The following is a 16282-nucleotide window of genomic DNA, read 5'->3' as shown; positions in this document are numbered from 1 at the left end:
TTGTAATGAAATTGCTTCATGCATCATGTCTGGTAGTATAAATTAATTAATATGGAAATGCAGAGCTTGTCACTTTTCATGGCTTGTGGTCATGAGATAGTGCTCTGCAAATGACTTTGCATGCCAGCGAGTGTGTATGTTGAGTCGTTAGTCTTGTGTGGTGGTCTCAAAGCTGTTGCCCATTTAGCGCGTTGTCGTTCATCTCAATTCTCCGGTTAACTCCACAATTCACAAAGTTTTTACCAAACAAACACTGTAAAACTGTGTGTGTGTGTGTGTGTGTGTGTGCGTGTGTCTTATTCAAGCCTCCCTTGGTGGTCAGTACCAGTGACTGCTCTGTACTTTCCCTGAAAGACTCATGTGGAGTCCTTTCCTGGGAAACTAAGGGGAGTGAGAAAAACATTTGGGGGATTGCATATAGGAAAGAGTGATAGAGAGAGAACGTACAGCACATGTGGAACAGCTTCTCTCGACCCAGGCCTACAGGGAAACTCTGCACATGTGTTTGGAAGGAGCTTTAGTCTCCGTTTACTTGCTCAGCATATACATAGTATATTTTCCTATAAACTTATACAATGTGAATTGCATCACATTTGTTTGCTTTGGTGAAGAAGGGATTGGCTAAGAAGAGGGATTGTACACTGCATTACTATATTCAGAGGAACTCTGCAGCAAGTTTCAGCAAATCCTCCCCATGTCTGTGTCACTATTTAATTGTGTTGCTCATACAATTTGTGTCTAAATGGCACTCAGCCCTGAGTACTTTTGTTCAACATTAGTGTGTTAGTGATTAAAGATAATTACTACACTGCCTATAGAAATGGGCAGTGTAGAAACAGAATCTTGGTTTATAGTTTATCAGCACTGCCCAGTTTAGACATTTTGCTCAGTTTAGTACGCCCCTCACTCGATCAGAGAGCGAGAGACGTAGGGAGCGTCTCACTCCTGATATCTGACTATACTTTTTGTCTGGATGCATGCATACTAGGCCGCATGCTCAAAAAATATGCTGAAACCATAAAACGTTTATTATTGCGTTATCTTTGACAGCCCTAGTGCATACAAAAAGTGGATCTGGAGTGGCTACCCCAGGCCTAAAGTCCAATCAGATGAAGTGTTCTGCGTCATCTGTCAGACTGGGTGCAGGCAAAATGGAGAGATTAAGTGTAACATTGTCTATATGCATGTACTACCAACATTGTTGTGATGCAAAGCAGGTTGAAAACCCACAAATGTTCTTGTTTTTAAGTGCAATGTTTTCAAATAACTGTCAGGGTGAGTGGCCAAAAAATAAAATAAAAACGATACCTCTGAAACTCAAATGTTTGTCCACACTTCAGACTGGCAACTGAAGACGGGAAATAGTTCGGGAGAAATAAGGACTGCAGCTAGTGATTACTTTTATCATCAAACTTATTTCTTATTCAATTCATAAATAAGTTGGGAGAACACAAGAAAACAATAAAAACAATCCATCAGTTTCTTCAAATGCCTAAATATGACCAACCAACTGTACAAAATCCAGTGATATTCAGTGTTACTAAGATATTGGTTGGTATTTTGTGTAAATAAACAAAGCTGTTCAAGCAGACATTCATGGTATGAACATTTGTTTTTATTATTCCAAGAAAAAAGAATCAAATGCTCACATTTTAGATGCTGGAACCATCCGATGTTGGGAAATTTTGTTTGAAAAAAGATTGCCAATTTTATTTTGATCAACTAATCATTACAGCTGTGAAAATGTGAAGTATAATCCTCCTTGCTGTCGTAGTCATCTTTTTCAAACCGGTATCAGTTTACCTTTTTATACTGGAGTATCGTATGACATTGATAGACATTCCACTTGACTCAAGATAAAAAGTATAACCGTTAGTGTGTCCTGTCAGCCGAGGCAACTGAGTTGAGTGACTGTTGTTTGACAATTTTAGACTGTAAATTGGATACATAATGTTTCATTTTGTGTGTGTTCCAGGAGTGTGGGTTCCCCTGGCTAAAGACAACAAGTGTGTCCAGCAGCACCCTTCCACCCAGCAACCACTGTGTTGCCATTGCGCCCATGAGGTAACGTCAGGTGCTACGACCCCCTCATTACCACCCTTGGTCCATCCATTTCCCTCCCCTTTGTCCCTTCCTCCCTTTGACCCACCCAGTCATGGGCCAGAAGATCTCTGGCAGTATCAAATCAGTGGATGTACGTGGAGAGCCCTCATATCGGCCAGTACGGCGGGAACTACGGGGCCCAGATTTCTGTCGGCCCCCCAGGCTGGACTTACTGCTGGACATGCCATCAGCCAGCCCTGAGACCCAGCTTCGCCACGCCTGGAACCCGGACGACCGATCACTCAATGTCTTTGTTAAGGAGGACGACAAGCTGACGTTTCATCGCCATCCAGTGGCACAGAGCACTGACTGTATCCGTGGTAAGGTAGGCTACACCAGGGGCCTCCACGTTTGGAGGATTCACTGGCCGGCCAGACAAAGGGGCACACACGCTGTCGTAGGCGTGGCCACCGCTGAAGCATCTTTACACTCAGTGGGCTACACGGCCCTGGTGGGCTCAGACTCTGAGTCCTGGGGATGGGACCTGGGTCGGAACAGGCTCTACCATGATGGAAAGAATCGGCCCGCTTCCACGTCGGCACCCACATACCCCTGTTTCCTGGAGCCAGACGAGTCATTTGTGCTCCCAGACTCTCTAACAGTAATACTAGATATGGACGAAGGAACACTGAGCTTCATGGTAGACGGACAGTATCTGGGAGTAGCTTTTAGAGGGTTGAAAGGCAAGCGACTGTATCCCATCGTCAGTGCTGTGTGGGGGCACTGTGAAGTATCTATTCGCTACGTCAATGGACTCGATCGTAAGTAGCACTACATTGAAACACACACACACACACACACACACACACACACACACACACACACACACACACACACACACACACACACACACACACACACACACACACACACACACACAAAATAAGCCAGTCAGTGACTGTATAATATTTGACAAGCTGCTGAAAGGGGATTGTGTAATATATGCCAACGTTTTCATGTTTCACCATTACATTCTTCTGCAATTCATACTGTTGTTTGATGGTAGGCAGAATGATGGCAATATGACCTTTTTGTCATCAGGGATATCCCAAGCTAATCCCAAGGATATTGTGTGTTCATGTCAGCTAAAACAACCTGGCTTTACTGTAATGTGATTTGTCCACCTCAGCCTGCTGGTGTTGCAGCGCTGCTCCTCTAATTTGCGAGCATTTCGTATCATATGCGGGTCAAAAGAATTCATGAAAAATACAGATTTGCTAAGTCGTGCAAGAGCAGTATACAAAACATTAATCTAGCAGCCTCTTACTCTTACGGCACAGACCATCACTTTCATAAGTTAAATTGTCAGCAGCAGCAGGTCATATCGGCTGTCGCTAATTATTGTTAATTCCTTGATGGCAGGCCAAAATATAAATCTGGCTGGCGTGCAGTTTGTGTGCTCTCTGCATGCCAGTGTCTGTACTCAGCCAGAGATTGTTAATGATTTAAAAGAAGCATCGCTTTGTAATACCACTGTACAACCACCAGTGTTTTCTGTAACCATGTGATATGGCTTTTCTCTAGGTGATCGTGTCCTGTCAGTTTCTGGAGTGTCATTCTCCCAGTTAATGTTCATTCATTCATTATCGATCATTCAAGCTTTTCCACTTTGAATCAGCACCTTCACTATTTGGATCAAATAGTTGTAGCTCTCAATTTCACATTTTTTCACGAGCTGTTATTTCACTGATGTTTTAACTTGTATTATGTATTTGCATTTCAGCCTAATCCCTATTTAAGATTAGCATACTCCCTCATTGTTACAACCTGACATGCAGCTTTTTAAAATATTTTCATGCACTGCGGAGTCTAGATGCCTAATTTAGTTTGATTTGTATGCACACGCAATGAATAACATATAGCTTTGCATTTACTCAATAATCTTCCTAACATGATGACTAGTGCCTGTTTCAGTACTGCTGTCTGCATTTGCATCACTGCAGTTATGTGGAGGGATGGCTGTGGTAGGTGATTTTTTTTTTTTTTTTTTTTTTTTTTTTTTTTTTTTTTTACACAGCGCAGAGATGTTTTGTTTTATGTATGGAACTAGAATTATATTTAGACCTGCTCATCAAGGCTATGAAGGCCCAGGGTGAGATTTAGAAATCATGTGACAAAGCCCAGGGTAGGACCAGAGGGGAGAGAAGGAGGACAAGAAAGAGGATTTAGGAAAGACATGCATCCAGCATTCAGTTATGGGTTTTGGCCAGTTGTGTATGTGTTTTGTATGACAAAGTGCAATTGTTTTCGAAGATAGACTGAAAAGAAAAGTCTGAATCAATCAGCTGAGTCACTTTTCAGTCATTTTAACAGCTTAACTCCCAACCCTCTGGAGAAGGCAGTCATGCAGTGGCTGAAAGGGTGTCTTATGTAATATACGTGAATAAGGGCACCTGGCCTCGGCTCTCCAGAAATGTACAAGATTTAAGGTTTACAACAAGACTCAAGGTTTTACTTGCAGATTTGTCTTTTTTTTTTTTTTCAGAGTGTAGAGGATGGATATGCAGTGAACATTTCTGTCTGCACTGATCTATAAAAAGCCCATAATGAGAGGGATTGCTGCTTTGTTTACCAATAGCAAGCGGCTTAAACAGGCTCTCTCTGTACTATTTCTAGTCCGCTTCCCTCTGTCGCTTTATCGGCACTTCTGACAGGCTTCCTCAAACTTTCACTGATGTAATAGGAATATCTGTTTCAAGTCACCATGGTGTATGTGAGAGCTTGTCTGTCTTGATGTTTCTTTGTGCCCTGCTGCTCTTTTCTGTTAAATGTCATCGTTCCAACTAGTAGAGTCATCTCTATCCAGTCTGCCTCTCAGCTTGTGTAACAGCCCTCAGTCCTCCCTCCCGTTCTAGCCTGAATGCTGCACAAAGACCCAAAGCAGGCTGGAGGCGTTGCCGACAGTGAGGCACGGACACCATGTCCGTGGCTGCAAGCCATGTGTGTGTATGTGTGCTGGCGGACAGCAGCCAATAGAGGAGCAATCCTGGAGGATGTCCCAGTGTGCCTCTGAGCTCAGTGTCTGGCCTTGCATAGTGAGAAATGTCGGGTTAAGTGTCTGGGTGTATGTGTGGTAAGCAACATAAATGCACATGACGTAGAGTGGCCCATATTAATGCCTTATGAAAACATGGCAGTACAAAATCTGCCTTGCATTTTGGAAGATCACCATTGTCGCCTGTGGTTTATGAAATATTTTCCCTCCTTTGGTTTTAATATAAGATCTGGTTAGAATGAAAATATTTTGAAGCATCCATATTTAGGAGGCATCTGTATTTATTAAACGTGTTCTTTCAGTAGGTAAAATTTGTATTAAACAATATGTTTTGCAGTAACACTGAATTAAATATCATTACCTTTGGTGGGAGGATGTCACGAACTATTTAAAACAGTGACAGAATCAACACTGAGATCTCTAGTTGTCTGCTATATTTGGATCCATTGATAAGTCAATGTTCAGTTGTGTGGATTCAGTGACGATTCATATAAAATAGTAGGGAGCTGCTGTGTGTCCACCAATAACCAATTTCTTTAAACTCTCCCTGATTTTGCACTGGGCAGGTAGCAAATATAAAACAAGAAAAAGGGCCACATATTTTCCTCATGAGTTGGCCGAATAAAGGAATGCTAAAATGTCAGTGAATATTTGGTTTACTTGGTCTTACAACAGGTAGTTAGACGGAGGACTCCAATTGGATGCCCATGTCACCTCCTTTGTACTGAATGCGATGTGAGTTGTTTGCTTAAAGGCCAAACTCTACCGATTTTTCGGCTCATGCTGAAGGGCAGTATTTTTCCAGTACTCTTTTTCTTTTTTTTCTGTCCCTCTCTCTCTTTCAATGAAACTAAAGGAAAATCATGTTGTCATCATTATTGATTACTATCAAAGGCACATAGAAATATAGGGCTGGTAGTAGCAGCGCTGCAGCAGCAATGCTGTATGTGTTGGACAGACACACACTTGTGAGCCACAGCAGTCGAGTAACGCAGCAGTCATCCATCATCCATGCACTGCACACGCTTGATATGTGTCTCAGCCGTCAAGCGCCACTAGAAATGCTACAAGCTGCTGCGTCATACCCAGCTGGACTAAGGCTTCTTATAATACCTAGCATGCACTTTAATCATGAGCAATCCACACTTCTGCTTAAGAGTTAAGACATGAGTGGACCTCAAAGTCGAGCTGAAATTAAAAATTTTAACCATTTTAGATAACATCCATGGTCATATTCTGCACCTATTCACCAATATTCACCAAAAAGAGTTTAAAAGCCTGCAACTTCCCTCCAGTTAGTTAGAACTGAGGGAAGACTCTTGGATGAGAGGTGAAACGGAAACACGTCCAGTTGCCTACGATACAGCACCTAGAATTAAGAATTCAAGGTCTAAGCTTATGTTGCCCAGTACATTTTTTTAAATGTTATCTGGATCACATGTCCTGAGATTTATAAAATAACAGGTTAAAATCACCCCAAAATCGGCAATAAAGGAAAAAATGAATCGCGATTGAGCATCAAGACTGAAACATGTCTAGTCAGTATGTTTGGTAAAGTCTAGTTTTAGACCTTACACATTTTTCAATGTAAGGGCTCAAGACTTGCTTTTCTATCTGTTTATTGTGAGCAGCCCCTCCCGTCTGTGAAGTTGTGAACTGTTCACAACAGCTTTTTTGTTTCCTGTGGAATTGTTATGCAGATGGTGCATTGATAGTGATTCTCATAAGCCATTTTTTTTGCCAGTCTAATGAAGCTGGGACACTGAAAACAGTTTGCTAATGGTAACTTATGAGCCTGAACTCACATCCATCACTCGCTGTTTCTTTTCCTTTTGCTTCGTTATAGACATAAAAAATGACTGATCAATAAAGCAACATCATATTCTCTATACTCATACAGTCATGTATACATTGTATACAGTGAATTTGGAAGACATGCGTGTTCAGAGCTTGTGTTCTGACAGATTGCACATGAGGGATCAGTGTGTGATGAGCGCTTTAAGTCACATTTCTGTGTTGTAACAGAGAAGAGTGGAAGCATATATATATATATATATATATATATATATATATATATATATATATATCTCATTTGCTTGGAAATAGCAGCGTTCCCCTATTCCCAAATCTTGCTTTTGTATATCCTCTTATAGCAACTCAAAGAGCATTCGCTCTTTGTTCAATTTCTGGGTTCTTGGTCTTTCGCTTACCTTGTAGTCTATTCACGTTCGTTTTTTCCCCCTCCTTCTCCCTCCTGCTTAGACTCTTTATTCTTCATCTCTTACTCCCTGGGAAGCGTGAAGAGATAAGTATCCTTATACTTTTCTCTCCCGCCTGTATTGTCCCTTAATACCTTGCATTAATGCATGATGCTTCCAGCATTTTAGTAAGACTCTAGTCCTTTGACCCTAAGTTACAGAGACAGTGGAAAACCAACCCTACTGAGTCATGATTTTTTTATCGGCTTTCATACCTCTGACTTGCTAACGTTTCTAAATCCAAAACAGTGGGGTGACTGGATCTTGCTGTCCTCCTCCTTCTATTCCTGGAAAGCTGTCTGTTTATCTCCACCACAACAAGCCTCATGACGCCACAGTGGCCAGGGCAGCCTAATGGCAACACACTGATTCAAACTCATTTACACCTGAAGGAGACAGACCAGAGAAGAGGAAGCACTTCACACACACCACTGACATGCTTTCCCTCCCCTTTTGCAAATGAACCTTATTTGACTTCAGCTCTCATTGTGTTTCATCTCCTCCCTCCAGCTCTTTTCTATTCTTCCTTCTTAGTCTTCTGCATCCATTTCAACACTAATCCTTCCTTTCAGAGTTTACACACCCAATTGTGGTGGCAGGTTGCTGTGGAAACAGTTGAACTGACTTGTTGGTGGGTGGTTAATTGTTGACCAGGCAGCTTGCTCACTAGTTTGTTGGCCCAGGGCTTGCCCTACGCAAATGGGATGCCTTCCTTCTGCCTGTCTGCAGTTCAGTGCTGTTGGCAATATTCACAGCACAGATGCAAGCTGTAACATGAGCTGAGACCTTGCATCAATTGAGGTTGAACCTGCTCACTGCGTTGCAGAAGCTTGCCTTGGAATAAAGTCAGCCAGTCCGTGTTGTTTGGCTTGTAATAAACATGGTTGATCATATTTGCTCTGTATTAGTGGCTAAAATGTTACACTTTTGATTGGCCTGTACTACAAAACACACCCAGGATATATTTCCGTTATCTAGCTTCACTAACACCCTAACAATCGCAATCTTGCTTAGCGGTCAAACGAAAGCAGTTGCCAACTCAATGTTCCAAACTTCTGTACTTCAAGAACTGAAATCTTAAAAAGTCAATTATTATGCTTTCAGGTTCATACTTTTATTTTGGGTGTCTAGTTCACCTAGAAAATGTTGACCTGTTTCAAAGTTTAAAAAACCCACTATTTTTCTCATACTGTCCATTGCGTCGTCTCTTTAAGGCCCCCCTCCTGAAAATTCCAGTCTGGTCTCATTGGTCTGCCTGAGGAGGCAATGACCAATGTCTCTGCATCAGCTCTGCTGCTGTTTTCGCAAGCACAGCCATGCTGGCGGCATTGCTGCGGGTGCTGACTGTATAGTTGTGACATCACAACCTTACAGTCCTGTCCTGACAGTTGTTTGAAGGCACAGTTTCTGAACACGGGGAGTTTGCATTTCTCCATGGATTGAGCATTTTGATTTGACAGTATTTAAATAGCATGTAGAACTGCTCTATAATCCCAATGGCATAGAAGTCTGACTTTCTACAATATGGGATCTCTCAGTTGTCTTTTATAGCAACTCACCAAATGTTGCCAGACTATAGTTGGGTGTGCTTTCACACACCCACCCTGTCCATCCTGTCAGGAAGGAAAAAGTCATTGAAAAAATTATTAAATTTTGGAAAACAAGATTAAAACTGCAGTGGAACTGTGAATTTACATGAACATAGTCAAATTGAAAGATTTAAGGTTTGTAAATTTAGTTTTGTATAATGAGAAATAATGTTTAATGCATAATAAATGCTATTTCTAATTTCAGTCAGAAAAATAAGCTCTTTAACAACTAGTTGAACCCAAGCCAAGACGTGTCGTCATTGTTGCTGGTGTGTTTGTGGATGTTGAATCTTGTGTGTGGTGTACATGCACACACACACACAATGTGTTATAGTGCTCATCTTTTATAATCATTTTCTGTTTAGCCTCTATTTCCTGAGTAGAGTGAAAGCAGCAGGAGGACCAAATTGACGGCAGTCCATGCCACTGTCTGGTACTCACTAGCTCGGCGGTGCGAAGTAATAGGAAGGCAGATAACGTCAGTGGCAGGAATCACCAGTTCAGTGAGCAATTGGTTTCCGCTCTGAGTGCACGATTCAATTTGGACACCTGCGTTTCCAATTAGGCATAGAGCGACAGTTTGCTCTATTGCGTCCGTCCTGCTGCTGACCTCACTGTTCTGCTCCAATTTTCTTTTTTATCTCATGCATCATTGATCTAATTCTGTCTTTCCGTAAATACATTCTTCTCCTACCCCGTTCACCTTCTGACCTGTTGGTGGAAGGGAGGCAGAGATGTGTCTGCACCTTCAGGGCCGCATATGAAAGACACATACACCCGTCATCTTAAAACTGGGTCAGACAGCCCCAGCACTTTTTATGCTAATCTAGTCGATAAGCATGGCTTGGAGTCTGCACCCTTGCCCGTTTCCTGGGTGCATTTCTTGTAATGAAGGTAGCGCTGGAGGAAAGGGGGTGGAGTTAAATTGAATTTGGAACAGGTGCCAAAACGATGGCCTATCTTACCCCTTATTTTAAAGTAGGACATAACCGGGTCGTATTGTCTGATGGTGCACTGATATATATATACTGTGCACACATAACCAGACGAAGTCATTGGGCTGTGGGCGCGAGATTGGAGGAAACTGGGGGGAACTATCAACGGTTGCATATTGGTCGTCTCACTTCAGTGAGGACAGACTAACTGACGCGCCGATGTCCTGGAATGTACCTCCCCTTCCTCCACTTTGTTCTCAATTAAGTGTTAGATAGGTGTGTGCTTGCCAGCCTGCTGGGCCTCTGTAGTCCGATGGTGCATCAGGCGCTCAGTCATCCTAAACCACACTTTCCCACACTTCATCTTCTCTTTACTGTGCTATAAATCTGTCAGAAACAAGTCTCTGGCCATTACAAAAAGACTTGAGTGCTTTAGAGGAAAGGCTGAGTGCAGAGGTAGACATCTACATGATGGGTTTTAGGATGGAGTAAAGATGAAGAAGGAGCAGAGAGCTCCACTGTTCACCTCTGGGTGACAGAATTGCTTCAAGGTAATTAGCCATCAGTTGATTATTAAACAAGCCTGTTTTATTCTGATTTAGTTCAAAAGTCTTTCAGGGTTTCCATGAGTGAAAGATGACATGTAGGCACACACACAGACTTTGTCAATGTTCATCATTATATGGAATCAAAAGAATATACAATTCATTTATTATGTAATTATATGTATATGTAAGTCAAGTTAATGTTGGAGCCTCCTTTGACAGAAAACATACCCAAAGGGTCAAAATGAATGTAAAGAATGAGGCCATTTCACAGAGAAACATCACTGGTAATGCAATAGTAATCTATAATAGTGATATGAGCCATCATCCCACCCAAAGCTGTTACATTTAAGATGCACTTAAATGAATACTCTCAAATTGTAGATGTTGAGCCTCCATTGTTATTTTCAGCAAATATTTTGATCTCATCAACTCACACCAACACAGAATGAGGATAGAAGTTGCTCAAGGTAACAGAACAAGTGTTTATGAATATATAATTATTATCTAATTTATAAAGTATAATAGCCATATGTCAGATCATTTCTTAACCATATGTTCTCAGTTGAGCCAGGCTAGTCTAAAATAGCTTTTGAATCAAAACCTAAACCACTTAGCAGTGTTGTTAGTCAATTTTACCAGTTGACGGACAGTGTGCACTTCCTGTCTGTGCTCATCACCACTGTCTGACAGGACCATTTGTCACCCCAGGCAACCCTTGCCATGGAGACCAGCTTGTGACAGCAGGGATTGGCTGTTTTTCAGCAAGTTTGTAGCATGATCACGTCATCACCTCCCTCAGGAGAGCACTGTCGGAGAGGAATGAGGCTCTCTGTGGTGGCATCGATCATGTTACCGCAAGCAGTCATGTTTTACTTTTGACTTCTAATGAAAGTGTTGCACTTGAAAGTGGCAATTCACTTCTTCTTCTCGGTGTTGATGATGCAGGCAGGTGCAGAAAAAGAGGTACAACACTGGAGTAGAAAAGGAATTAGATGGGTTTTTATCTGGATGAAATAATAAATAAATACAGTAAATATGCTCACAAAGGTCTGCCAAATGGAAGCAAATAAAAGTACTTTCCATAGAATACGAACACTTTGCACAATTGGCATCTGTTGAAAGTAAAATCTTTTTGTGTGCCAAGATGTTAGTTGCACTGTTTTACCAATTAATTTTAGTCCAATACAAATAATCTTCCTCTGAATGGAATTCTGTGGCATGTATAGCTGACTTCTTGTTTTACGATCTTCTATAAGGCCACTTATCTGTTTTTTGTCAAAGCTGTCCATACTGTATTGTCAGTTTTATACAAACTCTAATATTTGGTTGGATAATTACAATATATGCAGCACTTAAAAATCTATACACACACAATGCATTAACACATGGTGCATATGTGACTATACACTCCCAGTGCAGTGACATCACACAGCGGTGGTGTGAGGAGCTTGTTACTATGGAAACTACCTATATGCGGGGGCTGTGCTGGTTAAGGTAGACTGATTGATGGGTGCCGTTGGGCCCAAAGCAAAGTGAATCTAAATCAGGGGGGTCCTTCATTCCACCGATGCTCCACGTGCACCAGGAGTGTGTGACGTGTTTATTTGTGAGAGCAGAGTTCAGGCGGTCACAAGGTGCAGGATAACAGGAGACATGATTGTACCAGTTGTAGTTGCTAATCTTGTAATCTGGTGTGCTAAAGCATGGACTTGTCTTTACAGATGGATGGTAATGAGATGTTGGGGGATGCAATTGTCTTGCCAAGTATTTTTCTAGGTGCTGTGAAGAATTATCAGCTGTGCTACCTCATTGCACACATCACTGCACATCGTCTATATTCAGCTCATTCAACATGTCTTTCTGATTCAAGCACTTACCACAGTGGTGTGGCTACAAATGAATCCACACACTGCCACTTGTCCCCAAGGTGCTCTTACAAAGGCTTTTCATTAAGCACATGGCAGTCAAATAAATTCAGATAGCTGTACTCCATTTCTATACAGCCTGTCAGCTGCTGTTCACTAGTGGATTTCATTATTTCCCCTCGCTGCCACTTCAAAGGTCACTAACCATACTGCAGCAGAGGAATTCACTGAGATGTTCTTGCAAAAGTTCACATCAAATGCGAATAACCACACAAAGCAAAGTTTGGGGATTTTCTTCACCATTAAAAGTTCATCATTGATTCTAACAGAGACATTAAGTGAGGATTTGTGCTGATCTGCTTTTAATTAAGACCTTGATGTAAAGCAAGTCGATGTTTTTCTGATTCTTGTCTAATCCTCAATTCAGATAATTCTTTAGCTGTGTTTGTGTGTTCATCATCCAGTTGTCATGTAGTGACCAGGCAGCACTTCATGCCCAAAGGAATGCCTGAGGTCTCTTGACAGGCTCGACCTGCTCCGGTTCCATGAACACACTCTAGACTCGACGTCACGTATGTGCTTATTTGTTTGGTAGGGGGCCTCGCTTTGTGGTGATGTGGAGTACTTTTAATAGACTGCAGAGACAAACGGCTCTGTGCGTGCGTGCGTGCGTGCGTGCGTGCGTGCGTGCGTGCGTGTGTGTGTGTGTGTGTGGCCCTTCGACCGCATTAGCAAATGTATCATGAGATGGACAGAGTCAACATGAAACAATCTGGCAGTATTAAGGAGCTGACTGAACCTCGAATCACATTCGTAGCCTTGATGCTATATTTTATTAATACAAACATTTCAGTGAAGAGCTCATTGTCAGAGCCCTGGCTCCTTAAAGTAATATTCTCAAAGGTTTTCATGTAAATTAATATCTGTTAAGTCACTATCGCCAAATGAAGAAACACAATGATGATTGAGCCTATTGGCCCACTGATAAAAAGTCCTTACATTTGCTGTGATACCAATGATGTACACTGAGTGTTGGTGGTGACGTTCCCCGAAAATATCACAAGCGGCGCACAGTTCGTGATGCGTTCACCCAGCAGTGGTTGGTCAGCCAGAGAGAGTAGGTGGTTCAAACCTGACATAACAGTCTTGTTTGTCCTGGTCTCTGCTAGTGTTGGGGGTAAATGGTTAACGTTACTGTTTAACGGTCATGGGCGGACAAACAAAGAACAGACAGATAACACCGGACGATGATACTTTTAAAAAAGGTGCAAATCACTTTCAATTGGTGTTGTTATGGAGATGTGGCAAAGCTGCCAACAGACAACTGACTGATGTCTGACACTGGATCTCTGGGAAGCAGTGAGGTCCAAAAAATCACCTGTAATTGCCTCTTCTGGAAATCTTCCAGATTACTACTCTCTAAATAAATCATAACATCAAGGCTATAAGCACATATAGCTGTGATTGCTGTATTTGAATATACTTGAAAACAGTGGGTTCTCTCCAGGTCCTCTGGCTTCCTCCCACATTCCAAAGACATGCACAAAAAAAAAAGGAAAAAAAGTTGGGTTAATTGGTCACTCTAAATTGTCCGTATGTCTGAATGTGAGCGTGAATGGGTATTGTCCTTATATGTTAGCCCTGTGATGAACTGGTGACTTATCCGGGGTGTACCCCGCTGTCGCCCAGTGTCAACTGGGATCGGCTCCAGCCCCCCGGTGAACCTGAAAAGGATAAGCGGTTTCAGATGATGGATAGATGGATGGATGCAGTCATGTAGACCTTGCAGGTCAAGCTAGTTCAGGGAAACTCCGACAAACTTTTCCTCTCAATCTTTAGCCTGGCAACTAATGCGTGTGCTGTTTTTGTTTGCAAGTAAATGCCCCTGCCCGTGTCCTTCACACAGTGTGTAAGTGGACTCTGAACAGCAGGAATTCTGCTCAGCCAGATGGTGCTTCCAGGTGGAGCAGCCTGACATCCATAAAGAGACAGCAGTTCAGAGTCTGTCTCTGTCTGACATACACAGACATCACTTTCTTCCAAAATTGGAGGGAGGAAGTTTGCACATTCTACTGGCATATATTTACAAAAATTAATATTTAAGTTGCTGCTTCTCTCTCTGTTTGTTACTACCACGCATCTAGGGTCATAATCTGGTTCAAAAGTAGTTAAGCCGACTTCATGGACAGTCGGCACCAGAGCTGAGAGGGTCAGAGCAACCAACAGCCCTGAGTCATGCTGCCCTGCCTCACACTGTTCAGCACCACACTGCCCTGTACACCTATGACCCTTTACTTCCATCACAGCTAGTTTGGTGGTCAAGTTTTCAGCCTGCAGTACTGTTGCTCCTGCATTGCTCGGTGTACAATGATGAAGCTAAAAGAAGTGCGGTGATTCAGCTGACAAATCTTTTTGTTGATCTAATTTTGATCTCTATTTTGTTGAATTTTATGGGCCTCTCTGAGCAGACATTTCATCCAGCATCTGACTTTACATACAGCACGTTGGTGCTCCAGACTAACATTTTCCAGCACAGGTGCTCCCGAAAGTTTAATCAACATACAACGCAGCACATTATTTTTTCAATTTAAACTGTGTTACTGATAAATGTTTTGGTAATAAACAAAAGAGTTTACAGAAATAACAGTGTTTAAGTTATGTTCAAACTTCTGTTTAAGATACAGGCTATATGTGTCGTACACAAGTACTTGTAGAAAGCACATTTGCTTTGTTTTTTATGTTTATTAAATATTAGTCCATTATTAGATTCCTTGTGATGTGGACTGTATTACAGTGTTTAAAACGAGGTGTTATTGAATCCAAGTAACAGACATCTGGGTCTGACAGACCCCTAGAGAGAGTTCATAAAGTAACTGCTTATGCTGCTGAGTGATGTTACACTTTGTTTGTGGGCAGTTTGTTCAATAGGATGTGCAGATTGACTAAATATCTTCATTATGAAATAGATCTGGTAACTACAGATTGAATATCAGACAGATAATGAATTCAATAATGCTCTCAAACATGCTGAGAGACCTAACTTCAGCCTATAATGCCCCCTTAATAATAAATTAATCAGAAAATGTATCAGTGGTTTCGCTGAGAGATTTTGAGGCGAGTGTCCTCAGGCTCATAATTGTTATGAAAAGGCTTGAACTGCAAAATAAGTCTTAAATCCATCACTGGACCTGAGAAAACAGAAAACCCACTTCTTTTCTCACATAGTTTTAATGTTCAATTCACCATTGTTTACCGGCAGTGATGCCTCGCCCTCTCATACACCAGGTGCCATAAATGTCCTGTCATGTCTGTATAAAGGAACATTAACATAAGATGTCAGAATGATTGAAACAAGATAAAGCCAGTAATGCCACATGTTCCATGTCTGAGAGGGACTTAAGAGGAGGGGCAACAGCGAGGTACCAAAACATTTGGACAGGGTCAGGTCTATACATCAACTTTGAGAGTAAACAAACTAATTCAGATTCACACACGCAGCTTGTACTCTCTGTTTGGACACTAACCATGCCTCTTGTCTCTCTTGACCCTCACAGCGGAGCCCCTCCCCCTGATGGACCTGTGCAGACGAGTAGCTCGACTGGCTCTGGGTAGAGAGCGCATCCATCACATCGACACACTCCCACTGCCGCAGACTCTCAAGAACTACCTCCAGTACCAGTGACCATATACACACAAACAGACAGATGGGAGAAACTGAAGCCCACGTGTTCTTATGGCGACCCGCCTCCAAACAGAACTTAATGCTAACCATCAGACATGTGCTGCGGATGCATATAATGACATTGACTGCAAGCAGGTGGTGAAGACGGCGCTGCAAGGGGGTATTGTTTACACCAGTTGGGGCTTTTCCATTTTGGGTGTTTTTATCTTCTGGTTTTTAGCCTTTTTTTTGTTGCTGACTGCTGTCTTTCCCCTGGACAGATGGCTGGAGGAGCTGATGAATGAAATAAATACGAGATTAAAAGAGA

At 42.1% G+C, this 16282-nt stretch overlaps 1 protein-coding gene across 2 annotated transcripts in view; it reads left to right on the top strand.

Moving 5' to 3' along the window:
- Nucleotides 1-16282, top strand: part of LOC311256522 (SPRY domain-containing SOCS box protein 4-like) — a 43015-nt gene extending 26733 nt beyond the window's left edge. For both annotated transcript variants that reach the window (XM_084351640.1, XM_084351641.1), the window contains 2 exons: nt 1976-2864; nt 15848-16282. In XM_084351640.1, coding sequence (XP_084207766.1) covers nt 2156-2864; nt 15848-15975 — 837 coding nt within the window. In that variant the 5' untranslated portion in view covers nt 1976-2155 and the 3' untranslated portion in view covers nt 15976-16282. The remainder of the gene's footprint in view (nt 1-1975; nt 2865-15847) is intronic.

This window comes from Pagrus pagrus, assembly GCF_965226575.1.
Source record: "Pagrus pagrus genome assembly, chromosome: 4".
Lineage (NCBI taxonomy): Eukaryota > Metazoa > Chordata > Actinopteri > Spariformes > Sparidae > Pagrus > Pagrus pagrus.
This window is presented reverse-complemented; position numbering and strand designations above follow the sequence as displayed.